The sequence below is a fragment of the Neopelma chrysocephalum genome, unplaced genomic scaffold (genome assembly GCF_003984885.1).
Source record: "Neopelma chrysocephalum unplaced genomic scaffold, ASM398488v2 Primary Assembly neopelma1_44, whole genome shotgun sequence".
Taxonomy (NCBI): Eukaryota; Metazoa; Chordata; class Aves; order Passeriformes; family Pipridae; genus Neopelma; species Neopelma chrysocephalum.
Window position 1 is genome coordinate 24406961 of NW_020897703.1, and position 19254 is coordinate 24426214.

The 19254-nt window shown below is 40.2% G+C and overlaps 1 protein-coding gene across 4 annotated transcripts in view; it reads right to left on the reverse strand.

Moving 5' to 3' along the window:
* Positions 1 to 464: 464 nt before the first annotated feature.
* Positions 465 to 19254, reverse strand: part of MYLK (myosin light chain kinase) — a 206665-nt gene continuing 187875 nt past the window's right edge. For all 4 annotated transcript variants that reach the window (XM_027679009.1, XM_027679008.1, XM_027679011.1 and 1 more), the window contains 6 exons: positions 15962 to 16085; positions 7954 to 8106; positions 6826 to 6949; positions 5486 to 5615; positions 4476 to 4595; positions 465 to 2621 (listed from right to left, as the gene is read on the reverse strand). In XM_027679009.1, coding sequence (XP_027534810.1) covers positions 2368 to 2621; positions 4476 to 4595; positions 5486 to 5615; positions 6826 to 6949; positions 7954 to 8106; positions 15962 to 16085 — 905 coding nt within the window. In that variant the 3' untranslated portion in view covers positions 465 to 2367. The remainder of the gene's footprint in view (positions 2622 to 4475; positions 4596 to 5485; positions 5616 to 6825; positions 6950 to 7953; positions 8107 to 15961; positions 16086 to 19254) is intronic.

Below are 19254 nucleotides of genomic sequence, written 5' to 3' on the forward strand. Positions count from 1 at the left end.
ATCTTCATCTTTACAGCTTTTAGGAACATTGGTGTAAGCCCACATCTACAATGAGACTTCCCTCATTTTTTTCTCTCTTGCTCTTACACTCCTTCAGATCTACGTTTCCCCACTTAAGGGAATTCTCAGCTGTAAAACAAACCCACAGCTGTCATGGTGCCCCATCCACGTTCCCACTGCTGTTCATTCTGTGTGTGATGAGGGATGCGATGAGGCTGGAGATGTGCGGAGCACATGGCTACGAGTGCCAGCCCCAGGCTGTACCTGGGGGACAGAGCAGCCTCTGCACAGCACCAGCCTGCACTGACAGGGCAGGAGAAGTGCAGCAGCACCACAGAGGTCAGGGAGGCTTCACTGTTATCACCTCATCCATTTGTGTGCCCAGCAGCTCTCAGGACAGAGCGGGAGGAGACGCGTAGCCAAGGTGAGCGTAGTGACGCCTGCAACAGAGTATACGAGGAGCGTGCTTTGTGGTAGTATTTATTTAGGAACCGTGAGTAACTACAGCCGTAGCGGTCTCATCTTTGCAATTCTGATGGTTTAACAAACAGAGAGATCATTAGCATATTTTTATTAAGGTACAAAATACACCCCGTTGTTGCCTAAAACATTTAAAAAAAAACAAACGTGAGGAAAGCTCTGTATGCTCTAAATCAGATTCACAACCTTTCTGTATAAGGAATTGTGGCAATACTGTGTTTAGTATAACAAGAGGTTTTCATCAATCGAAAAGGAAAAGACATGCTGGCAATCTGAACTTAGCAACAAAGAGTAAAGCAGTTAAAAACCATCGTGTCATCCACATTAACTGAGCTTTGAATGTAGAAGAGCAAATCATATGAAACACATACACAACTAGGTAATATCAAACAACCTAAGGCTGATAATGTACACACCTGTATTAAAGTACACTGACTACTTAATGGTGAGGATTTAAGGTAATGTTTTTTTTTAAAAGAGGTAACCTTTGAAATGCAAATGGTTGCACTTTACACACAAAAAGTGGAAAAGAAAAATAATCGCTTTTGGAATGATACATAGATATAAGACACACTGGTTTTGGATTGTGCATATCACCTTGCAGCCTCTGATATTACCTCTGAACAACAACAAAAAAAATTAAAAAGTGCCAATACTGTGAAAAGAAAGCAAAGTTACTAAGTCTGAGTGCATTAACAATTTCTGAGGAAAAAAAAAAAGGGAGTTGGATTTTTTTTTTGTTTTGTTTTTTTGCGCCTTTAAAAAACGCAACAGCCTTACTGGTGCAGGTTCAAGACAAAAACAAGACAGTCAAGCTCATAAGGTAGAAATAGGTCCTATATAGGTTAAGATTCTTTGGAAACTGCTAAGTATAGAGGAGTTTGTAATCCAGGCTACTATCTTTTTGGCTACTCCAAAAATCTGTGGGAGTTTCCAGCTTATCATCAGTTGAAATCTGTTTTGCAATTTCTAAATATATGCAAGTAAAACTTTAACTAACTTGTGATTCCATTCACACACATGCACAGAGAAGTCACTGATTGTGCAATAACCTGATTTTTCACAGCAGCATATATATGAATCATTATTAGACTGACCAGAAACACAGAAAATATTCTCAGTCTTTATGTTTTCAGTCTGTTTCTTAAACAGGCAGCTGTAACTGCGTGGAAGTGACAGGCTCCATAAGGGAAAGATGACAAAGTGTGATCAGCTGGCTAAAAGCAAGATCGGGAGTATCTTGGGAAACCACCTGGATGTTTAATGTTTGCCAGTATTACAACAGCACTAACAGCACACTGACAAAGGGCAGCAAATGTGTTTGAAGTTAGGAGGACTGTGAGATTCTGCTTAAAGCAAATGAAAAATGAACCATGCCAACACACAATTGCAATGCTGGCTGTGTCAAACCTTCCCTTATAGAAGATACAGCTCAGGGAGCAGCCTATTCCTTAGGACTGGAGAGATTCACTGCATGTCTGGCCAATGATTCCTTGTAAAGTATATCTTGGGGAGCCAACTTAGCTGGAGTTTTGGCTGAGGAAAGTGATGATGTAGAGTAATGAGCTCAGTAAATAGACTATTTTTCTTTAAGATGTTCAGAATATAAATGTAGTCTTGTTTTCCATACATTTGATTTTAAAAATAGACTGGGCAACTTAGTTGATGATTTGCTTAAAGTCAATCCAATCATGCTGGCAACTTAAAAGCGCCTGCTGATTTGAATTAATGCCCACAGATAAAGCAAACAGGTATCAACTGATCATGCTGAAATAACATTCCCCCAAAGACCTACGTATCACACAAGGTGCTTTTGATAACTTGGTTTTCTGAGCCTTATAAGGAGAGTCTTTAAATATATTTTTTCTTTTTTTTTTTAGCCTTGTTTCATTCTTCCTCCTCCTCATCTTCTTCTTCTCCTTCTCCTTCTTTTCCCATTGTTTCCACAAGGAGCTCTGCGGTGCACGTGGCTTCCCCAAGGCTGTTAACAGCTTTGCAGGTGTATTTGGCATCATCGTCCCCACATACTTCAGAAATAGTCAAAGAACAGTTCCCTTCCTCATCATAATCTATCTGGAAGTGACGGGACTCCTTGACAGGCTGATCATCCTTGTACCACATTACCTCAGGGTCAGGATATCCTGGAAGAGCAGAGAGAGAACAGCAACTGCAATAAACGAATATCAACTCGTCCTTAATTCCTTTACACTCTAATTCCCTCTCTGTGTATGGACGTGCCAACATGTTGATAGACAAATATTTTATTGAATTCTATGCAAAATAGATGTAGATGATGTGAGGCTTTTTTCCTTCCCATTTACCTGAAACAACCTTATTATGAATAACCAAAATTGCAAGTGAGCACTGCGGTACTCGCTGAATTCCTCTTTCCACTCCTTTAGCAGCTCCAGCAGACACCTTTTTATGTGTTGCATACAGCAGCCAGCGAGGGACTCCTGACAGTGTATTTGAGGCTCACCTTACACTGCAGCTTTTCTGGAAACCACAGTTCCCAACATCAAGATTTAGAATTTCAAGGGTAAAGCTGTTTTGGATTACAACTACAATTTAATATCTTTCTCAGGTTGCTTTGCCATGGCTATTCCAAATCTTTCTCCTAATAATCTGCTCCTTACAAGCCAGCCTGTCCTGTACGTGGCACTCCCATTTTCTCTCTGTATTTGTTAGGATAAGCCAGGGAGTCTCAGAAAAACATTTTGATTATGCATCTCAACAGGAGTTTTGGAGCCTTTGTGAAGCAAATGGCTCTGCAAAGCCTCCAGAGCAGGGCTGTACAATGCCTGCTGGAGAACAATCCCTTATACAGTACTCTTGGCTGCTATAACAAATTCAAGGTTTGCTGTCTCAGCCAAGTTCTGGACTGTGACGGGAGAATAACTTCCCACTGAGCAGAAATAAAGTGCAGCAATCCTTAATACACAATGAACATTACAGCAATACACTGGAAAGTTTGGAACATCAGCTGTGGTACATCCATCTGTTTTATTCCATGCAGTACTTGTGCACATACCCCTCACGCTGAGCATCCATCAGCAATAATAATCCATCCTCACATTTCCACTGTGAGGTAGGAAACATAGGCAGTGAAAGAGATTGGGAGCACAGAAACAAACAAGCAGAAGGTCAGTGAGGCAGTTTCTGAACCTCATTTTAACATCATAAATTAACTTGAACACATGCATTATGACTCTATCCCCTCTGTTTTCACAGCTCTTCTCTCCTAATTTCTAGTTTTCATCCACAGCTGAGATACAGAAGCTTCAATCTCATTGCAATAGAAGTGCCAGCAGTCTTTGCTTTCAGACTGCTGAGCTGACCACGCCCATGCTCCTTAAGTGCCTTCTAATAAACTTATGCTTTCTGTCTGCATATTCCAGTCTGAGTTTTCTTTCTCGAACTCATAAATTTAAAAAAAAACCCAAACAACAATACAGTATTTTCTAGATGTGACTTATGCAACCAAAGCAATGACATTAATATTACTTTTCAAGCATATACGCTGTTAGGGATTTCTTTGCTTTTAATGCAGTGTATGTATGGCTTAAAGTTATCTTGAGGCCACCTGAAATTTGTCTGTCATTTCAGAGAAGTGACCTCCTACTAATTCTTGGTCTCTGCTTAGCAGTCTCTAAGAGTATACTCTTTCAATTTATAGCAATATGTTGCATCTTGTTTTTACTGTTTCTACCCTCAAAAATCATATGACAGTTCCCACTTGCTATTCTGAATTACTGATTCACACATTGACTCTTGTAGATTTCTGTTCTATGGCAAGCACAGAACAAGTTCATGCAGCTCCAGATAATTTCTGTTATTGCAACACATTCATGCTGTGACAGGCAGATATTGGTAAAGAAAAATGGCACCAACCCAACAACAATACAGAAAAAAAACCTGAAAAAGTCAAACAACTGCTCAATCCAGAAAAGTGGCAAGGAAGGAAACAAAGAAACAGACATGCTTATTCAATGTACCTTCAATTTTGCAGTCAAATCTAGCAGCACTTCCTTCCACAACCTCCAAGTCAAGGATTTTTTTAGTAAAATATGGCTTTACATGGGGCTTTTCTTCAGCCACTTCTTCAAGGAAAGCATCTGCAGGAGAGTGAAGAAGAGGTAGTTAATTTTACAGGGCATGTTCTCAAAAGATGCATTTTAATTTTTAATTACCAGATGGTAATTAAAGCAGCTTTTATTTCACTTAATTCAGTAAGACAATCGGGACAGTGAGGACTCTGGCTGCTTAGTTTTGTGCCAATCTTTTGCAGCTGGACAAAGATTCAGGCCATAAATAGAAAGAAGTTGACTTGCAGGCCACCATGCTACACATCGTCAGTATTTTTTTCTTGAATTTCTTTCTAACCAAACCTGGACTTTTGCTACTGAGGGGAATAAACCAGCTCCACTTGTATCAGGCCCACAGTCTGTGTGGATTTGTCAAAATTACTTGCTTGATTCTCAGCAGTGTGAAACATTTGCACCTCTGATTGTTACAAACAACAAATCCACATTTTAGCTGGGGATGTAGGGGAATAATGCAGACACATTATTTTTTTCCCTAAATGCCCCGTCTGAGGAGCATGGTTAATGCAGGGTGTGTGTCTTGGTTACAGCAAGTGTTAATACTTTATTGCTTGCCTGCTTGCATGAGAAGGCAATACATCACTGTCATCTTTGTATAAACATGCATTCCCAAACTCAGAGAAAGTGCAGCTGACAAATCTGCCTTAATTCTTTGACTTTAAAAAGAGAAGAGTTTACTGCCTGTACTTATACTGGGGCATTTTGAGTAGCAGAACAATATAAGTACAATTAATTTTTGACAGATTTCTTTAAAAAATAGGAAGATAAAAACAGAGAGAAAGAGACAATGAGAGAGCAAGCAGGAATATTCAACTCAATGATTGGTCTCTAGCATTTTGCTAAAAGTTTCAGTAAGATTGATTCAGAGACACGTATAAATATGGTGCAGAAAAATTCCTTACCTTCGTTCTCTGCTTTGTCTGCATTTATAGGGCTGGTAGGCGAGCTCCCAGAGGCCTTCCTCCCACTCATACCAGAAATCATTGCCATGGATGACAGTCTTCCTATTGCTCGGACAGCATGGCCTGTTTTCTAAGACATAACATAAAAGGCTTCTGATCAATCCAGTCCAACAGGCATGTGATTTTCTGCAACAATCGTGCTTCGGACAAATTATCTGGGATCTCTGCAAACCTCACTGGAATTGTTGGACAAACTGCTTATATATAGCTCTGTTGTTTTAGGAGAGACAGAGCAGGCTGGACTGAATTACCAAATTTAGTTGCAGATATAAACTTCCCCTGATGAACTCATACCTAAATGAATGTCTCTGTTAGCTGCGGATAAAAAGCACTGTGCGAGAGGAGGGCCAGCAAGAGAGCTATGTCCTGTTAAACTGGAACTGAACTCTGGTGGGGGACGGCTCTCTCCACAGCCATATGGGCTGGACTGAGCTTCATCAAAGGCGAATAACGAGCTAATATGGAATGAATGAGAAAGTACCATCTGCATGATAGAAGCAGACCTCTGACAGGATCAAGGACCAACCACCAGCATACTAAAATATGCTCAAACTATGCTGGCTTTAGTACGGACACTTGTATTTCTGTACAGCTTGCATGAGCTCCAAGAAACATGTACAGTAGAACATAAGAGGAAATATAAGGTAGATTTATATAAATTAATATTTCGTAGGCTGGATCCAAGATTTCACACAGCAGCTCCTCTAGCTATCAGATGGATAGCAGCACAGATGGACCTGCTACAACAGTCCCAGCATTAAGAAAAAAGAAGATATAGAGACCAAATAGGTCAAAGAAAATTATTAAACAAATATGACCAAATCCATGAGAAGCTTGGGCTCCAACAGGACAGAACTACTGGCTCAGTAGCATGAAACTACCACAAAATAAAGTGTCTTTGCAGAGGCCAGGTGGATAAATTTTACCTGAACTGTTCAGGTTTGTTAAGGACCACATAACTCCCATTCCTCAGTGGCATGGAGAGGGCAGGGAAGAGAGATGGGCATACCCCAAAAAGAGTAGGAAAAACTATACTTGAACTGATATGCCTTTTAGCAGCCTGAAACAGAATCGCCACGTGCAATGTATGTGCAGCTGTGCACCCTCCTACTGCTCAATGCAGAAGCCAAACCCACTGTCCTGCATTCACACTCTGGCCACACCAGAGCTTTCACCAGCAGCAGAAACCACCTGGCGTGACGTGTTTCTCAGAATCATAAACATTAAAAATAAAGAGACTTATTAAGATATTGAGCCCAATTCCATGTTCTCTTCATTACCTGCCATTTTCTTCTGGCCATGTATTTCTTCATCCTATCTTTGGAAAGTTTTTTGGCTTCCATGTTTTTGGTGTCTTTTTGCAGCCAGGGATGCTGAAGACATTGAGTACAATTGAAGCGACTCCTGTTTTTACATAAAAAGACCTGTCAGTGTTGCCTGTAACAAGAGGCGAACCTACCTGCTGTAACATTGTTTTGTGCTCTATTTTCTGGGAGCTGATTTTTCTGTTTCCTAAATTTAGCAACATAAATCACACGGCCCTGCTTTCCCAGCCCTGCTTACTTCTTAAACTCATTTTCATAATTTCTGTAGATATTTTTGAGAGAAAACCGTGCATTTTTAAGTGTTAATAAAACATTATAATAAACAGAGCAGGAAAAGCCATATGTTTTAGGCATGGAACACACAGAGCAGAGCCACAGTGTCAATGATTCAGTTACTTCGTGCTGGCAGAACCCCATCCCAGATCTTCTTTCCATCACTTACAGAGATTTCTCTGTCCCACCACTTAATACCGTCCTGAATATCTAAAAAACCGGAAATATCCGAATCTCTCAAGTCCCACCTCTTCTTCACTTTGCTCAAGGGCACAGATAAATAACCCTGTGTTCTCCATCCATCCAATTGCTAACTCACTGGAAGAAGTATATTTCCTTTCCTTGCTCTGTTCAGGCACATCTGCAAACAGGGCTTCCAACTCTGATTTTTTTTTTCTCGCCCAATTACTGCATTTATAGGAAAGCTGCCTACTTAGAGGTACCACACTTAAAAGCAACACATGGCAAAAAATTGCAACCCATTCAGATCAAGACAGGACATGTCATGCAGGAATCTGTGTCACGAAACAGAGGAGATCAGGGTGGCCACACAAAACCTCAGGGTGCATCTTGCCCGAGGGAAGGGAAGAGCAGAACGAGCCGGCGATTGAAAGCAAGTGCTCCATTCAGCCCCTGCTCCCTGCGGTAAAACAAGCGAGCGCTGCACGCACAGACAGACGGGCACGCAGAGCTCCTTATAAAGTATCGCCAGGGGTGCTGCGGCCATGTGGAGATTCACAGTGGGGAAACACGAGCGACAAGCTCAGCTAAATGCAAACACAGAGAGTGTATCAAGTCCAGCAGCTTTACTTCATGTCTTTCTTTAGCAGATTGCTGATAAAGTCCTTGGCATCGTCAGAGATTTCATCAAAAGCCTCATCATCGAAGTCCCACGTTGCTGAGGTGACGTTGGCGAGGGTTTCGTTGTCGTTGTCACCCATGAAAGGAGAAAGCCCGCTGACCCTGGGGGTAGAACAGACAGACAGACGGATACAAAACAAGCCGTGTCAATTTGCAAATTATTGCAGGAATGAGTTAAAATCGTGTGACATCTCCTATACTCAGCAGCTCTTTATCAATAAAAGCTGCCTTTAAAAACATAACAAAAAAAAAGAGAAGGACTCAAAGCTAACTATTCTTATGGGAAGGAAACTAGAATTTTGTCAGCAAAACTGAAAGGCACATTTTTCTTGTTTCTCTTTTCCCCAAGACATTTTTGAGGAGAACTAGTATTAGGTGAAATTGGAGCATACTATTTTGTTAAATGACTTGTCTAGTCCTACATAAGTAATCCTGGAACTTTCACACCAAATTCAGTTGAATATCTTTTTTTTTCTTTCCTGGCACTTTCACAGAATTACAGAATTATTAGGGTGGAAGGGACCTCTGGAGATCATGTAGTTTCAGAGTGACTTTGCTGTCTTTACTGTCAAACCAAGGGTTTTTTGTACATTTTGTTTCATTGACTCCTGCAGAGAGAGCCCAAGAAGAAAGATGCACAATGAAATCATGAAATCCATGGGGCTATTTTGTAAACAAACCCACCCTGAATTATATAGCCAGATAAAACAGTGCTACATCACTGCAGGCTGTGGAGTTATGCAGATGCATCCAAAAGTAATTTGGTCTTTATGTTCTCAGTCAATCATGATGATGCATGAAATGGAAATAATGCTCTCCTATCACCTACTTGAGCTTCCAAGGCTTTTTACTCAACATAACTGATAAATTGTGGGTGAAAGGCAATTACAGAACATCACGGTGTCATTTTTGCAGAGTATTTTTCTCCAGTGGAGCATTATCCTTTATTATACTATGCCTTTGTGAATCTGGATACCTTTGATGCCTCTATATCGCAATTTCAGTAAAAACTTTCAGGTGAAAGGTTGCTTATTCCTTAGAACTGCAAGTTAATCAGTTTTCCTGGTCTTCCTGGCACACAGTTTACTGAATAATCTATTCTTAATGAAATTTTACAGACTTTATTCGCTTTCTCTGTACAATTGTATTAACCAGTTAAAACAACCAGTTACATTTCAACAATAATTTCTTTTAAATATGGAAAAATAACTCTAACTTATTAGGGTTCCAAAAATACTATATAGATATCATACTATATGAATATTGTGATGCCACTGAATATCACAGAACAGAGTGGTAGAAAAAAAGACTGGGGTCAAATAAAGTGAGCTATAGGATTAATAATATAGAATGATCTCCCCCTTCAAAGTTATTTTGCTTCTTTTTTTTGTCTCTAATTACATTCAAAATCTTATTTGGAATTTGTTCCTAAGGATTTTATTTCTATAAGCAAAGCAGAAACACATACTCTTTGAAGTCTCAGACAAAGCAGATACTAAATCTTTTACCATTTCTGGAAGTTGTGTGCAGTACAGCAGACTCCAGAATCTTATGTGTATACTTCAGAAACTTGTTAGTAATAATACATGAGATGAAGATAAAAGGTTTGTTTATTCTCAGGCAGAACAAGGTAAATCAGAACAGAATGTATTTGGTGTCTTACTTTCCATTATATGGGGTGCATTCAAATGGAACAGCAAAGCATGATTTTGTAAATGTGTAAGGTGGCATAAACCTATTTATGAAGATATAACAGTCACAAGTTACTGAAAGCTGAAAGATTGACATGCAAAAAATGCTCATATAAACTAACTTTACCGTGACTGTTCTCTGTGTTTTACTTTACTGGAAGAGGGAAGGTTTGTGTCTGACAGCACTGCAGAGCTGGCACAGCTGTGGCGCAGTGAGAGGCTCTGCTCTGCCCTTACAGCCAGCAATTGAAATCTCTGTCCTGGAATCCACAAAGCGTTCCTGCGGGGCCTTAAACCTACCTCCACTCCAGTAGCTAAGCATTTTCTTATTTATGGCAATGTCATTTTTCTCCATAACATTTTTAGAAAGTGCAAAAATCTCATGCAGATTGCACTTCTGATTTCGGGTTCCAGATAGTGACTGCCAAGTTGTCTCTTTTTGACTTTGTAGTAATTGCAATAATCTCTAAGCCAATTCAGTGGCTTAGACAATGACAGGTCTGTGGAGTATTTTTTTAGTTCACTGACAATAGAGGAGATGCACGTCTGCATCCAGTTAAGCTTCCAGAGGACACACTTGGGCAGCCAGAGCAATAACAATCCCATTTCCCTTCAATACTTGATCGAAGTATGGCAAAGGTGACCTTTGCGTAGTATTACCACAAATAGTGTTGTTGCAGCTCTTGTGCTACATTAGACAATATTTGGCCTATTTCCAGAGATTAAAGATGCATTATTGAGAGATCATTTGCATGCTAAAAAGACTGCTGTAGGTACAGAGACACTGCTTCATGTGGGAACACCACTGCTCCACACTGCCATAAGAGGCAGTGCTTATAAAGACAATCTAAATTTCTGGGCAAAGGAATACTGCATGTCACACACAGTTTGAGGGGGGAGAATAAATAGAAGATTAGAGAGCGAAAACGTTCTTTAATTCTTTGTAATTTTTTTTGTTTGGTTGGGTTTTTTTGTATTTTTTTTTTCATTTATTTTAGAATTGCACGACAGAATTATCTGATAAAATCTTAAATGCTGTGGTAGGATTGCTTGATCCCATGCATTTAGTAAATCACCAGGTGGTTAGCAGTTAAGCCTCCATTCACTTTGTCATTTCCAAACACCAGTGTAACAGTTCCCATTCAAATGTTTCAATGAACCTATTTTCTGAATGTGCTGTTGAAAATTTGTAAGGCTAAAATAACTTCCTCTCTCTACTACAGTTTTACACTCTGAATCAGTTGCATTGTTGTGAAAATACTTCTAAGGAGAACTAGATCCTAGTCCATAGTCAGAAAACAAAATCCAGCAACTAGTGTAATTACAACCAGAAATTCTTATCTTTAGCAGAGATTTCACTGACTGAAGTTTTGGTTGTTCATTTCTTAATAGCCATTTAAAGTAATAATGGCCCAGCAACTCTTTTGACAGTTAATGGAAACAATTTCTTTTTGGAATGCTTAAGTGATAAAGATGAGCTACTGCTCTAGGAAATTAACTCTGTGCTTACACTGCGAAGTTACTGTTAGAAAAGCAGCAGGTTGTTTACTGAAAACATTCTTCCAGCCACTCAACCAGGCATCTTCCTGGCATGTTAAGAACTATTTGTTTAGAAAATCTTTCAGAGTTTCCACTTCTAAATAAAGAAGAAATAGATTTTATCCTGTAGAAGTTCCTTAACGTTTATTGGTCTGTTGTAACAAAGCTCCGAGTGCAGACTTAGAAATGTTAAGATCAAAAGGGTCCGGTGTGGACACCAGTCTCTCTGCCTGTGTAACGAACACCATGGCATTTCAACTGGAGATCTTTGCATTAAGACTCCCACTAATCCAAGGAAGATGACTTTGCTGCTTGTCCCAAAATGTCAGACTCTGAGCGTTACTCTGCAGGCAGAGCTTGCAGCAGCAGCTGACTGGGACTGGTGGCAATGAGCTCCTCCTCACAGTCCTTGCCTTGCATTAGCAGTGCAAAAAAAGTAACCAACTCAGTATGGAGAGTAGTATCTGCTTCTGATAAACCTGTGCAAGGCACGTCAAATAAACACATAATGCCTGCAGCCTGGAGATCATGTAGTAATTTCATTCTTTTACAAGTGAAATAAAACAAATAAATAGTGTCAGGCTATTTTGTGGGGAACACACATCCATGGGACAACACCACTTTTTCCTTAGCTGAGCGCTGACTGACTCCCACACTGGTTGTCTCCAGGAAAAGAAACCACTAAACCCATGAAAAGAAGAAAGCTCACTGCTGAAGCAAGGGTGTTATGCTGTTCTCATCCTTGTTTCACATGCCCAGCGAATTACTGAGGAACCACAATTTGCCAGTGCCACGGAACAAATAAAACATTTTCTTTTGAGCAGTACCATCTTGACATTAAGGCCTTCCTAAATTGCTTTAAGGAAAGAACAAGGGGTGTTCTTACATCTTTATATTAAGGAGGCATAAATTTTTGATACAACATGGAGCTGAGTGTAAGCCAGTATTGTGTCTTGCCTTATTGAAGTTCCAAGTCAGCACACCCAAAAGATGAACGATGCCGAAAGATCTTTCAACCGACCCAAACTGCCAAACAAGGCAGGAATAACAGCAGTGATGAGCAACACAATAGATAAAAAGGAAAGGGAATGAATGTTTGAAGAATCAGGGTGAGTGCAATTAGGAAGGTGCTGAAGGAGAAGAGTGTACAGCAAGATCAAATGTGATATTAAAACACAGCCTAAGATACAGTATATTAAAAATATTAATTGACAGAGATCAACTATGCTGCAAAGATACACTGCCTGGCACTGATAAAGTGAGAAGAGCTACTGGAAAGCAAGCAGAGGTTTGAATCAGCCACAGCCAATTCCTCCCTGAAACTAATCAGAGCCTGTGGAGCCAGAAGGAGAAGGGTTACCCACATTCAATGTATGTACATGCAGTGCTGAATGCTTAGACTGAAAATTGGTTTGAAAGAAAGATAGAATTTAGAAATTGTTTCAGATTACTAAATATTGAAAACACTTACTATCCATCAGAAAAGAACTAGAAATAGAAAAAAAACCCCAATAAGCAAATTCAGCAATGCCCAGAAGAATGAATTCTTTCCAGAAAGAGCTGGAAAGAATTCAGAAGGTTTAACCTTCATTAGATAAAGGTTAATGTAAATGCAAAAAGAAACTCTGAAATAGACATAAATGGAGATGATATACAGAGGCTATAATATTTGTGGCCTGTTATTTCTAAGGCAATAGATCAACTTAAGTATGTGGGACAGTACTGTGATACAGAACAGGACAGAGAACAAGATAAAAGTGGAAGATAAAAAACATAAAGTGGAGAATACAAACAGGGAAATTTAAGGAAGAACAAAGACAGATGAAGAGACAGGACTGAATAAGTTATCCAGGAAGATTTAAAGGATTTAATGTATAGCTTAGAAATGTGGAAAGGGAACCCATAAACTGTAGGATGGAATTAAGTCAGTCATGCCATAAGGAAGACAGATGCAGATCCCAACAGGGAGTATGATATCTGTACTTATGCCTGCATAGCAGAGGGACTGGAGAGGGGGTTTGCTGCGGGGTTTTCTCAGAAGTGCTGTCACCCTGCTTCCTACTGAAGATCCTATTTACCTTCTGCAGGGAAGACCCTTCACTCAGAGATCTCTTTAGCAGCTCTTTGCTAATCCCGGTTTGTATTCACTGCTGTGCAGCACATCATGGAAATACAGGCACTTTCTAGGCAGGTTACAGGTCTCTCAGCACTCTGGAATCCTACCTTAAAAGAGACGTCAAGTCATGCAGTAGGTGCTCCCTGCTGCTTCACTTAGATCAGGTGGTGGACACAGCAGCCTTGGGCCATCAGCTGCCTGTAGCAGACCTGCCCTCGAGTGCAGTGCTGCTGCAGCGCTCGCCTCTGCCTCCATGGCCCCACTCACCATGGCAGGGAGAGACAGGGTGCAAATGCCAAGTTACAAGCACAGTGATGGTACATGAGGCAGACAATAAATGAGTGAGTCTTACACTTGGTGCATGAGATTTGGCAGTTTTGAGCTTACAATCAAAACAGGAAAGCAGAGCTACAAGTAAAGAGATATGCAGTTCTCAATGACTTTTATTTGCATTCTGCAATGATGATGTGATGGTCCATTTTAGATAATGGCTCATAGCTGTGAGTCTGTAAAAATAGCTGGGCTTTAAGAAAGTTGAGACAGATTAGGAACCTGTCACTCTGGGGTGGAGAGGGAAAGTCCAAGTGATGACTCACAGGTCTTCCCTAACTTCTATTACATTATTCTTATGGCAAGAAAGACAAAAGCTGATTATTACTGCTAATCACTATTGTGGCAATAGCTATGCATCGAAAAAAAAATTTTCATTATGCTTGGGTAATGTGGTTTTCCCCTCGTGAGCGGTCAAATGAGCTTAAATACACCTCAGCAAACAAGTAATTTCTTAATATATTTCACAAGGCATGTCAGATCAGCTGTGTCGTGTAACACCACCCCAACACCATCAGCTGGGTGGTACAGCATCCAAATATCTTGCTTCTGGTGGCACAGAGAAACCGGGAAGAAGAAGTTCTGCCAGTGCTGGCAGACTAGTGCTTGGCAAGACATTTCACCTTTTCTCCACCTGTTTCACCTGCTCCCTTTGCTTTGTCTACTTAGATGATGCCAGTGTTCCCCAGCACGGACTGTACAGGAGCAGCAGCCCTGGCTCCATGCCTTAGGAACACACCACTGCCAGCACCGATTTGTGCCTTGCTTGTCTGTCGCTGCCTGTACGGGGAACACACGGAAACTCGTCACACACTTTAATTACAAATGCCAGCAAAAGACGTGGAACTCCCCAAAAGTGCTGGTAACGCTGCGGCCAGAGCTCCCCAGGGTGCAGGAGGCCTCCAGAGGGCACTGCAGCACTGAGGGAGTGCTGGGCTCCATGGATGTGCCCGGAATCGCCATCCTGCCTTCCAGGAGCCTGCAGATCAGGAGACCTCAAAAGCTAGAGAAATGCATTAATTTGTCTTCCGAGTGCTGCCTGTGTGGTCTACATTATTTGAACTACAGAATGATCCAAACGAGCTTTCAAGATCTAGAAAGAAGTGCTGGAAGTGAATGGAAAATAAAAGTCCTGTAAATAAACTGGCAGAACAAAGTGACCTTGAAGAGTGTAGCACACTTTACATAAGAAACAGAAGATAACAGAAGTATTCAGAGTCTTCGCTGGGAGTAAGAGAGAGTTGATGTAGTAGCTTTTGCACAGGACAAGTAAGGGAATTATGTTGCTTAGTTTGGAAATGAGAAGAGCGTGAGAACAAGTACAGGCTCCTGAAGCAAGCAGGAATGCAGAAAGACCAAGGAAAGATGAGGCAAACAACTGTGCATTGCCAGGTGTCAAGGAGCAGGGTAGCCAGGGCAGTGGAGAATCTTTCATTAAAGGAGAAGGGCATGGAGAGGAGCCTTTAAAAGAATGAGTGCAAAGCAGGTCTGCTGTTTACTTACTGCTGAAGCTGGAGTGAGGAAGAAAGAACCATGCTCCAAGCTGAGCTTTTCTTTGCACTTTTTTATATGGCATCAAGTGTGTACAGTCACAGTGGGAGGAAGAACAGCAAGTGTATTGTTCTAGGCATGGAGATCCTGTTTCCATATACATTTCTCTAGGCTCATTAATGTTCATAAGCACATGTTATCAAATCATATATAAAAATCAAATCTAATACTGAAATATGTAACCAAGAGCTGTAGCTAACCATCCTCTAAAATGTTTCCACAAGCTCGATCCGTGCTGCTTATAAAACGTATTTATCCAGTGATTTGTGCTTAGTAATAAATTAAAATGCACTCTGAACAGATATGGTAATGCTGGGATACTTGAGCGTGTCCCACGAGACCCCAAAGTTTCACAAAAATTTTCTCTCTTGTAATAAAAGAATGGAAATTATTGGTTATTAGTGCATGCCCAAACATGTTTCTTTAATATCTGGAAGGGAAAAATAGTTTAAAGTTAATAATAAAATACGGTCACATTGTGTTTTTAAATGAAGCGCCGCTGGTTTGTGATGTAGGAAGTACAACACTAAATAGCTGAATTTCCCAAACTCCAAGTTCTGCAGTTTACCAATTGCACCCTTCAGAGAACACAGAACTTTTATTAAACATGCTGGAGCTGCTAATTAGAATAGAAAAGGCCTGAAAATTGGAGAAAACTTCAGAAGCTGATGAAAATTTTGTATGTTCAGCAACTGACAGAATTTGTGTTAAAAATAGCAAAGGTACTCACAAAATGTAGCAGATAACTCCTATACTCCACATATCTGTTTCGTATCCAATAGGTTCATAGTTTATAACTTCTGGAGCCACAAACTCAGGTGTCCCAAAGAGAACTTTCAGAGAACCTGCATTTTCTGTGAAGAATGAAAGAGAAAACCATTAACTGCTGCATGCAGATTTTTAAAACCAGTTATTCTCCAGTAACAGGAAAACCAGTTTTGCCCTTATATTTGTGATTTTTTAAAAGACCCTTATCAGAACTGCTGAACTGCTATTTTCTTAGCTGATACATGTATAGAAATAAAGATTTATTTATTAAGCATCCTCAAGCATATAGCACTGTACAATCACATAAGAAGGCTCCTATTGCAAGAAACTTCCATAAGACCAAGTCTCAGAAAGAGGAGAAGTGTTAGTGTTTAATTCACATTTGGATGTCTGAAGTACAAAAGTGTTTGAGCCTCCATCCCCTTAGCAGTTTCACAAGAGGATTGCAGGAATCCAGTGTCAGACAGAAGTTAAAGATTTCCCAAATTATCCAAGACTTATCAAAGCTAAGGGACCTGTGCGTTGTGGTAAAAAGAACCAGTAGTGATAAAATTATAATGATAAGAAATAACTATTTCAATCCAACACATTTTTTCTAGCGTAAATAGGAAAGAAAATCAATAGTGGGTTGCATGTCTCTGAAATTTGAAGTGGCACTGGCCAGCAGTGAAACAAGAAAGGAAACAGATGATGATCATCTGTCAGATCACTGCCTCTCAGTAAAGCTGGACTTGGGCATGCTCTCAAAACTAGTCCTGCCTACAACCACACCTGTGGAGATCCAAAGTGGTGAAGGGGAAGCACAAATCATCAGCCTTCGCTCATCAGCTGCCCCAGCCTTTTATTCAGCTGGCCTGTAGCACAGGTGTTCCACATTTGTCTCTGCCTAAACACAGTGTGGATGCTTTTAAAATTATCTACATTGAAGCACCCACTACCAGTATGAGCTGAAAGAATAAGGTCATGAGACACATGAACTCGCTTGTCATTTTTCCTGTGCTGACCCACCAGTGTTGCTCCACTGGAAAATACAGTGGTGAAGGTAGAAGAACAACCTGTTCATAACTGCCAGTTTATTCTGCCAGTGTGCAACTGAGTGATAAGTCTGACTTCTACTCATAGTGTGAAACACAATGTAAGTCACTAAGTTAAAAATTGTTAGGCAAACTCAACGGGCTCATTTTCATCAATGCTCATTCTAAATAGGACGGAAGAAGAAAAGAACAAGCAAGATGAAGAAGGAAGAAAACTAAGGAATAGATTAGTGACTGGGGGAAAAACCCCACATCCCAATAAAAGAATTGTATTATAAAAGTATAAAAATGTCAGAAAATAAATTGTTTCTGACTTGAAACAGGCTTGGATTTAGGTCAAGAAACTCTTGTCCAGTCTGCACATGTGCCTGAGCAATCAGTATCTGCCTTCAGTGAGATTCATTGCATTATGTTTATCTTTTGTGCAATAGTAGCATCCAGATTAGGCACAGTAGAATGTCCTAGTGGGGGACCATTGCTCTCCCAAAGAGATAACCATCTAAACAAAACAGATATGGATGGGAAGGAAAGCAGATGTAGCAGACTCCAATCCTGCTCCTGTTAAGGTTACCATGAGTACAGATATTTGCAGCTCTGTAATCAAGAGAAAAGCTTTAAAAACCCCAAAACAACAGCAAATCAAAAGTTTTGAGAAGGCTACAATAGAAGTGAATTGTCCACAACACTGAATCTCAATAGAATATTTTTATTTACCAGAACCTACTTTACCAGGTTTTGGGACAGAAACGCTGATCTCAGCACTGACTCCACTCCCGCACTCACCTCCATTGAAAGCTCTTAAGGCATTTCATGAAATGTAATCAAACACCTAAGGTAGTAGTCTTTTGAGGTATGGAAATCCCCAATTTACCAAATGAAGTCTGAAGGATACATGGGGTTAATAACTTGCCTAAAGATTGAACACTGTGCTTGTGTTCAAGGCAACTTTTAAGTACTACTGCAGCAATTCACTCACAGTCATGCCTGTTTCCCATTTTAAATTCCGTGAAACCCTCTTCACTCTGCTTAGGTATGGTTATAGTAAATTAATTGCAGAAGCCTCATTTTCACATGTTTTCCCTGTTTTCAGAGACCCCTCCATGCAGGGAGTACCCATTTCCAGGGACACACAGACAGAAGAATGCCTGGGAGCAGCTGCAAGCAATCACCCATATCCTCCCATGCAAGTTCACCAACATCAGGACCCTCCTGCCAGATCTCTGACTAGCCTTTAAAAAGCACATTCAAAAACTATTCCACAACATCCCTACAGTCACATAACCAGAGTTTTCTTATCCCAAAAAGTGAGATCCTTTTTCTAGTATCCAATCTAAAGTGACTTAGCCCAAAAGAAGGGTAATGTCTTCTTCACAGTGGCCATGAGGACGGAGAGATCACCCTTCCTTTTTCAAGTGCAAATGAGAAGCCCAAGATCCCATTTTTCTATTTGCCTTCTTTTTAAAGTCAACACCTACATTTTTTTCGAACTGTCCTCATGAAAAGTTACTGAAATTTATGACAATGAACCTGTTTTCCAAAAGCCTAATCATGGTTGTCCAAATCTCAGGCTCAGATTTTCACATCCAAGTTTGGAGGATTTTCTGTGCACTGTGTAAACTACCATGAGCCACTGTGTATGCCAAAGGCTGGTGTATGAAATGCACTGTCCATACATCAGACAAATGTGGGGGTTTTTTTGAAAACATGGCATTTGAGTGCAAGCATAAAGTGTGAAACAACCGATCCAGCATTTTCTATGTATAAAAGAAAAAAGAAAGGAAAAGAATAAGATCTTTTCTATCCAATAATATGTCAAATCTTTACCCAGTTGTTTACAAGCTTAGTACACAAGTAGGATCTGTGTTTGGAGATCCCTTAATTCAGATAGAAAGCTGACAAGCTAACTGGAAACTGTTGCTGACACTGTGTATAATCAACTGATTAAAAAAAAATCTTTACAGTACTCAAAAATCATTCGCTTTTCTCCTCAAGAGGTTTATCTTAAACAATTTTCTACATGTCTTCCTCAGCACACCAAAAAAGGTCAGGAAAATATCCCACTGCAGCTTTGGTATTTCCTGACAGTGCAGGAGAACTAATTAGCTGCAGAAGAAGACTGCAGAAGGAACTGATCTTAATATCTTTAAAACTGATCAAAACAATGAATATTTAGAGGCATTAGTTTGCACTGGTTACAAAAAGTTAAAAGTAAATCTCAGAA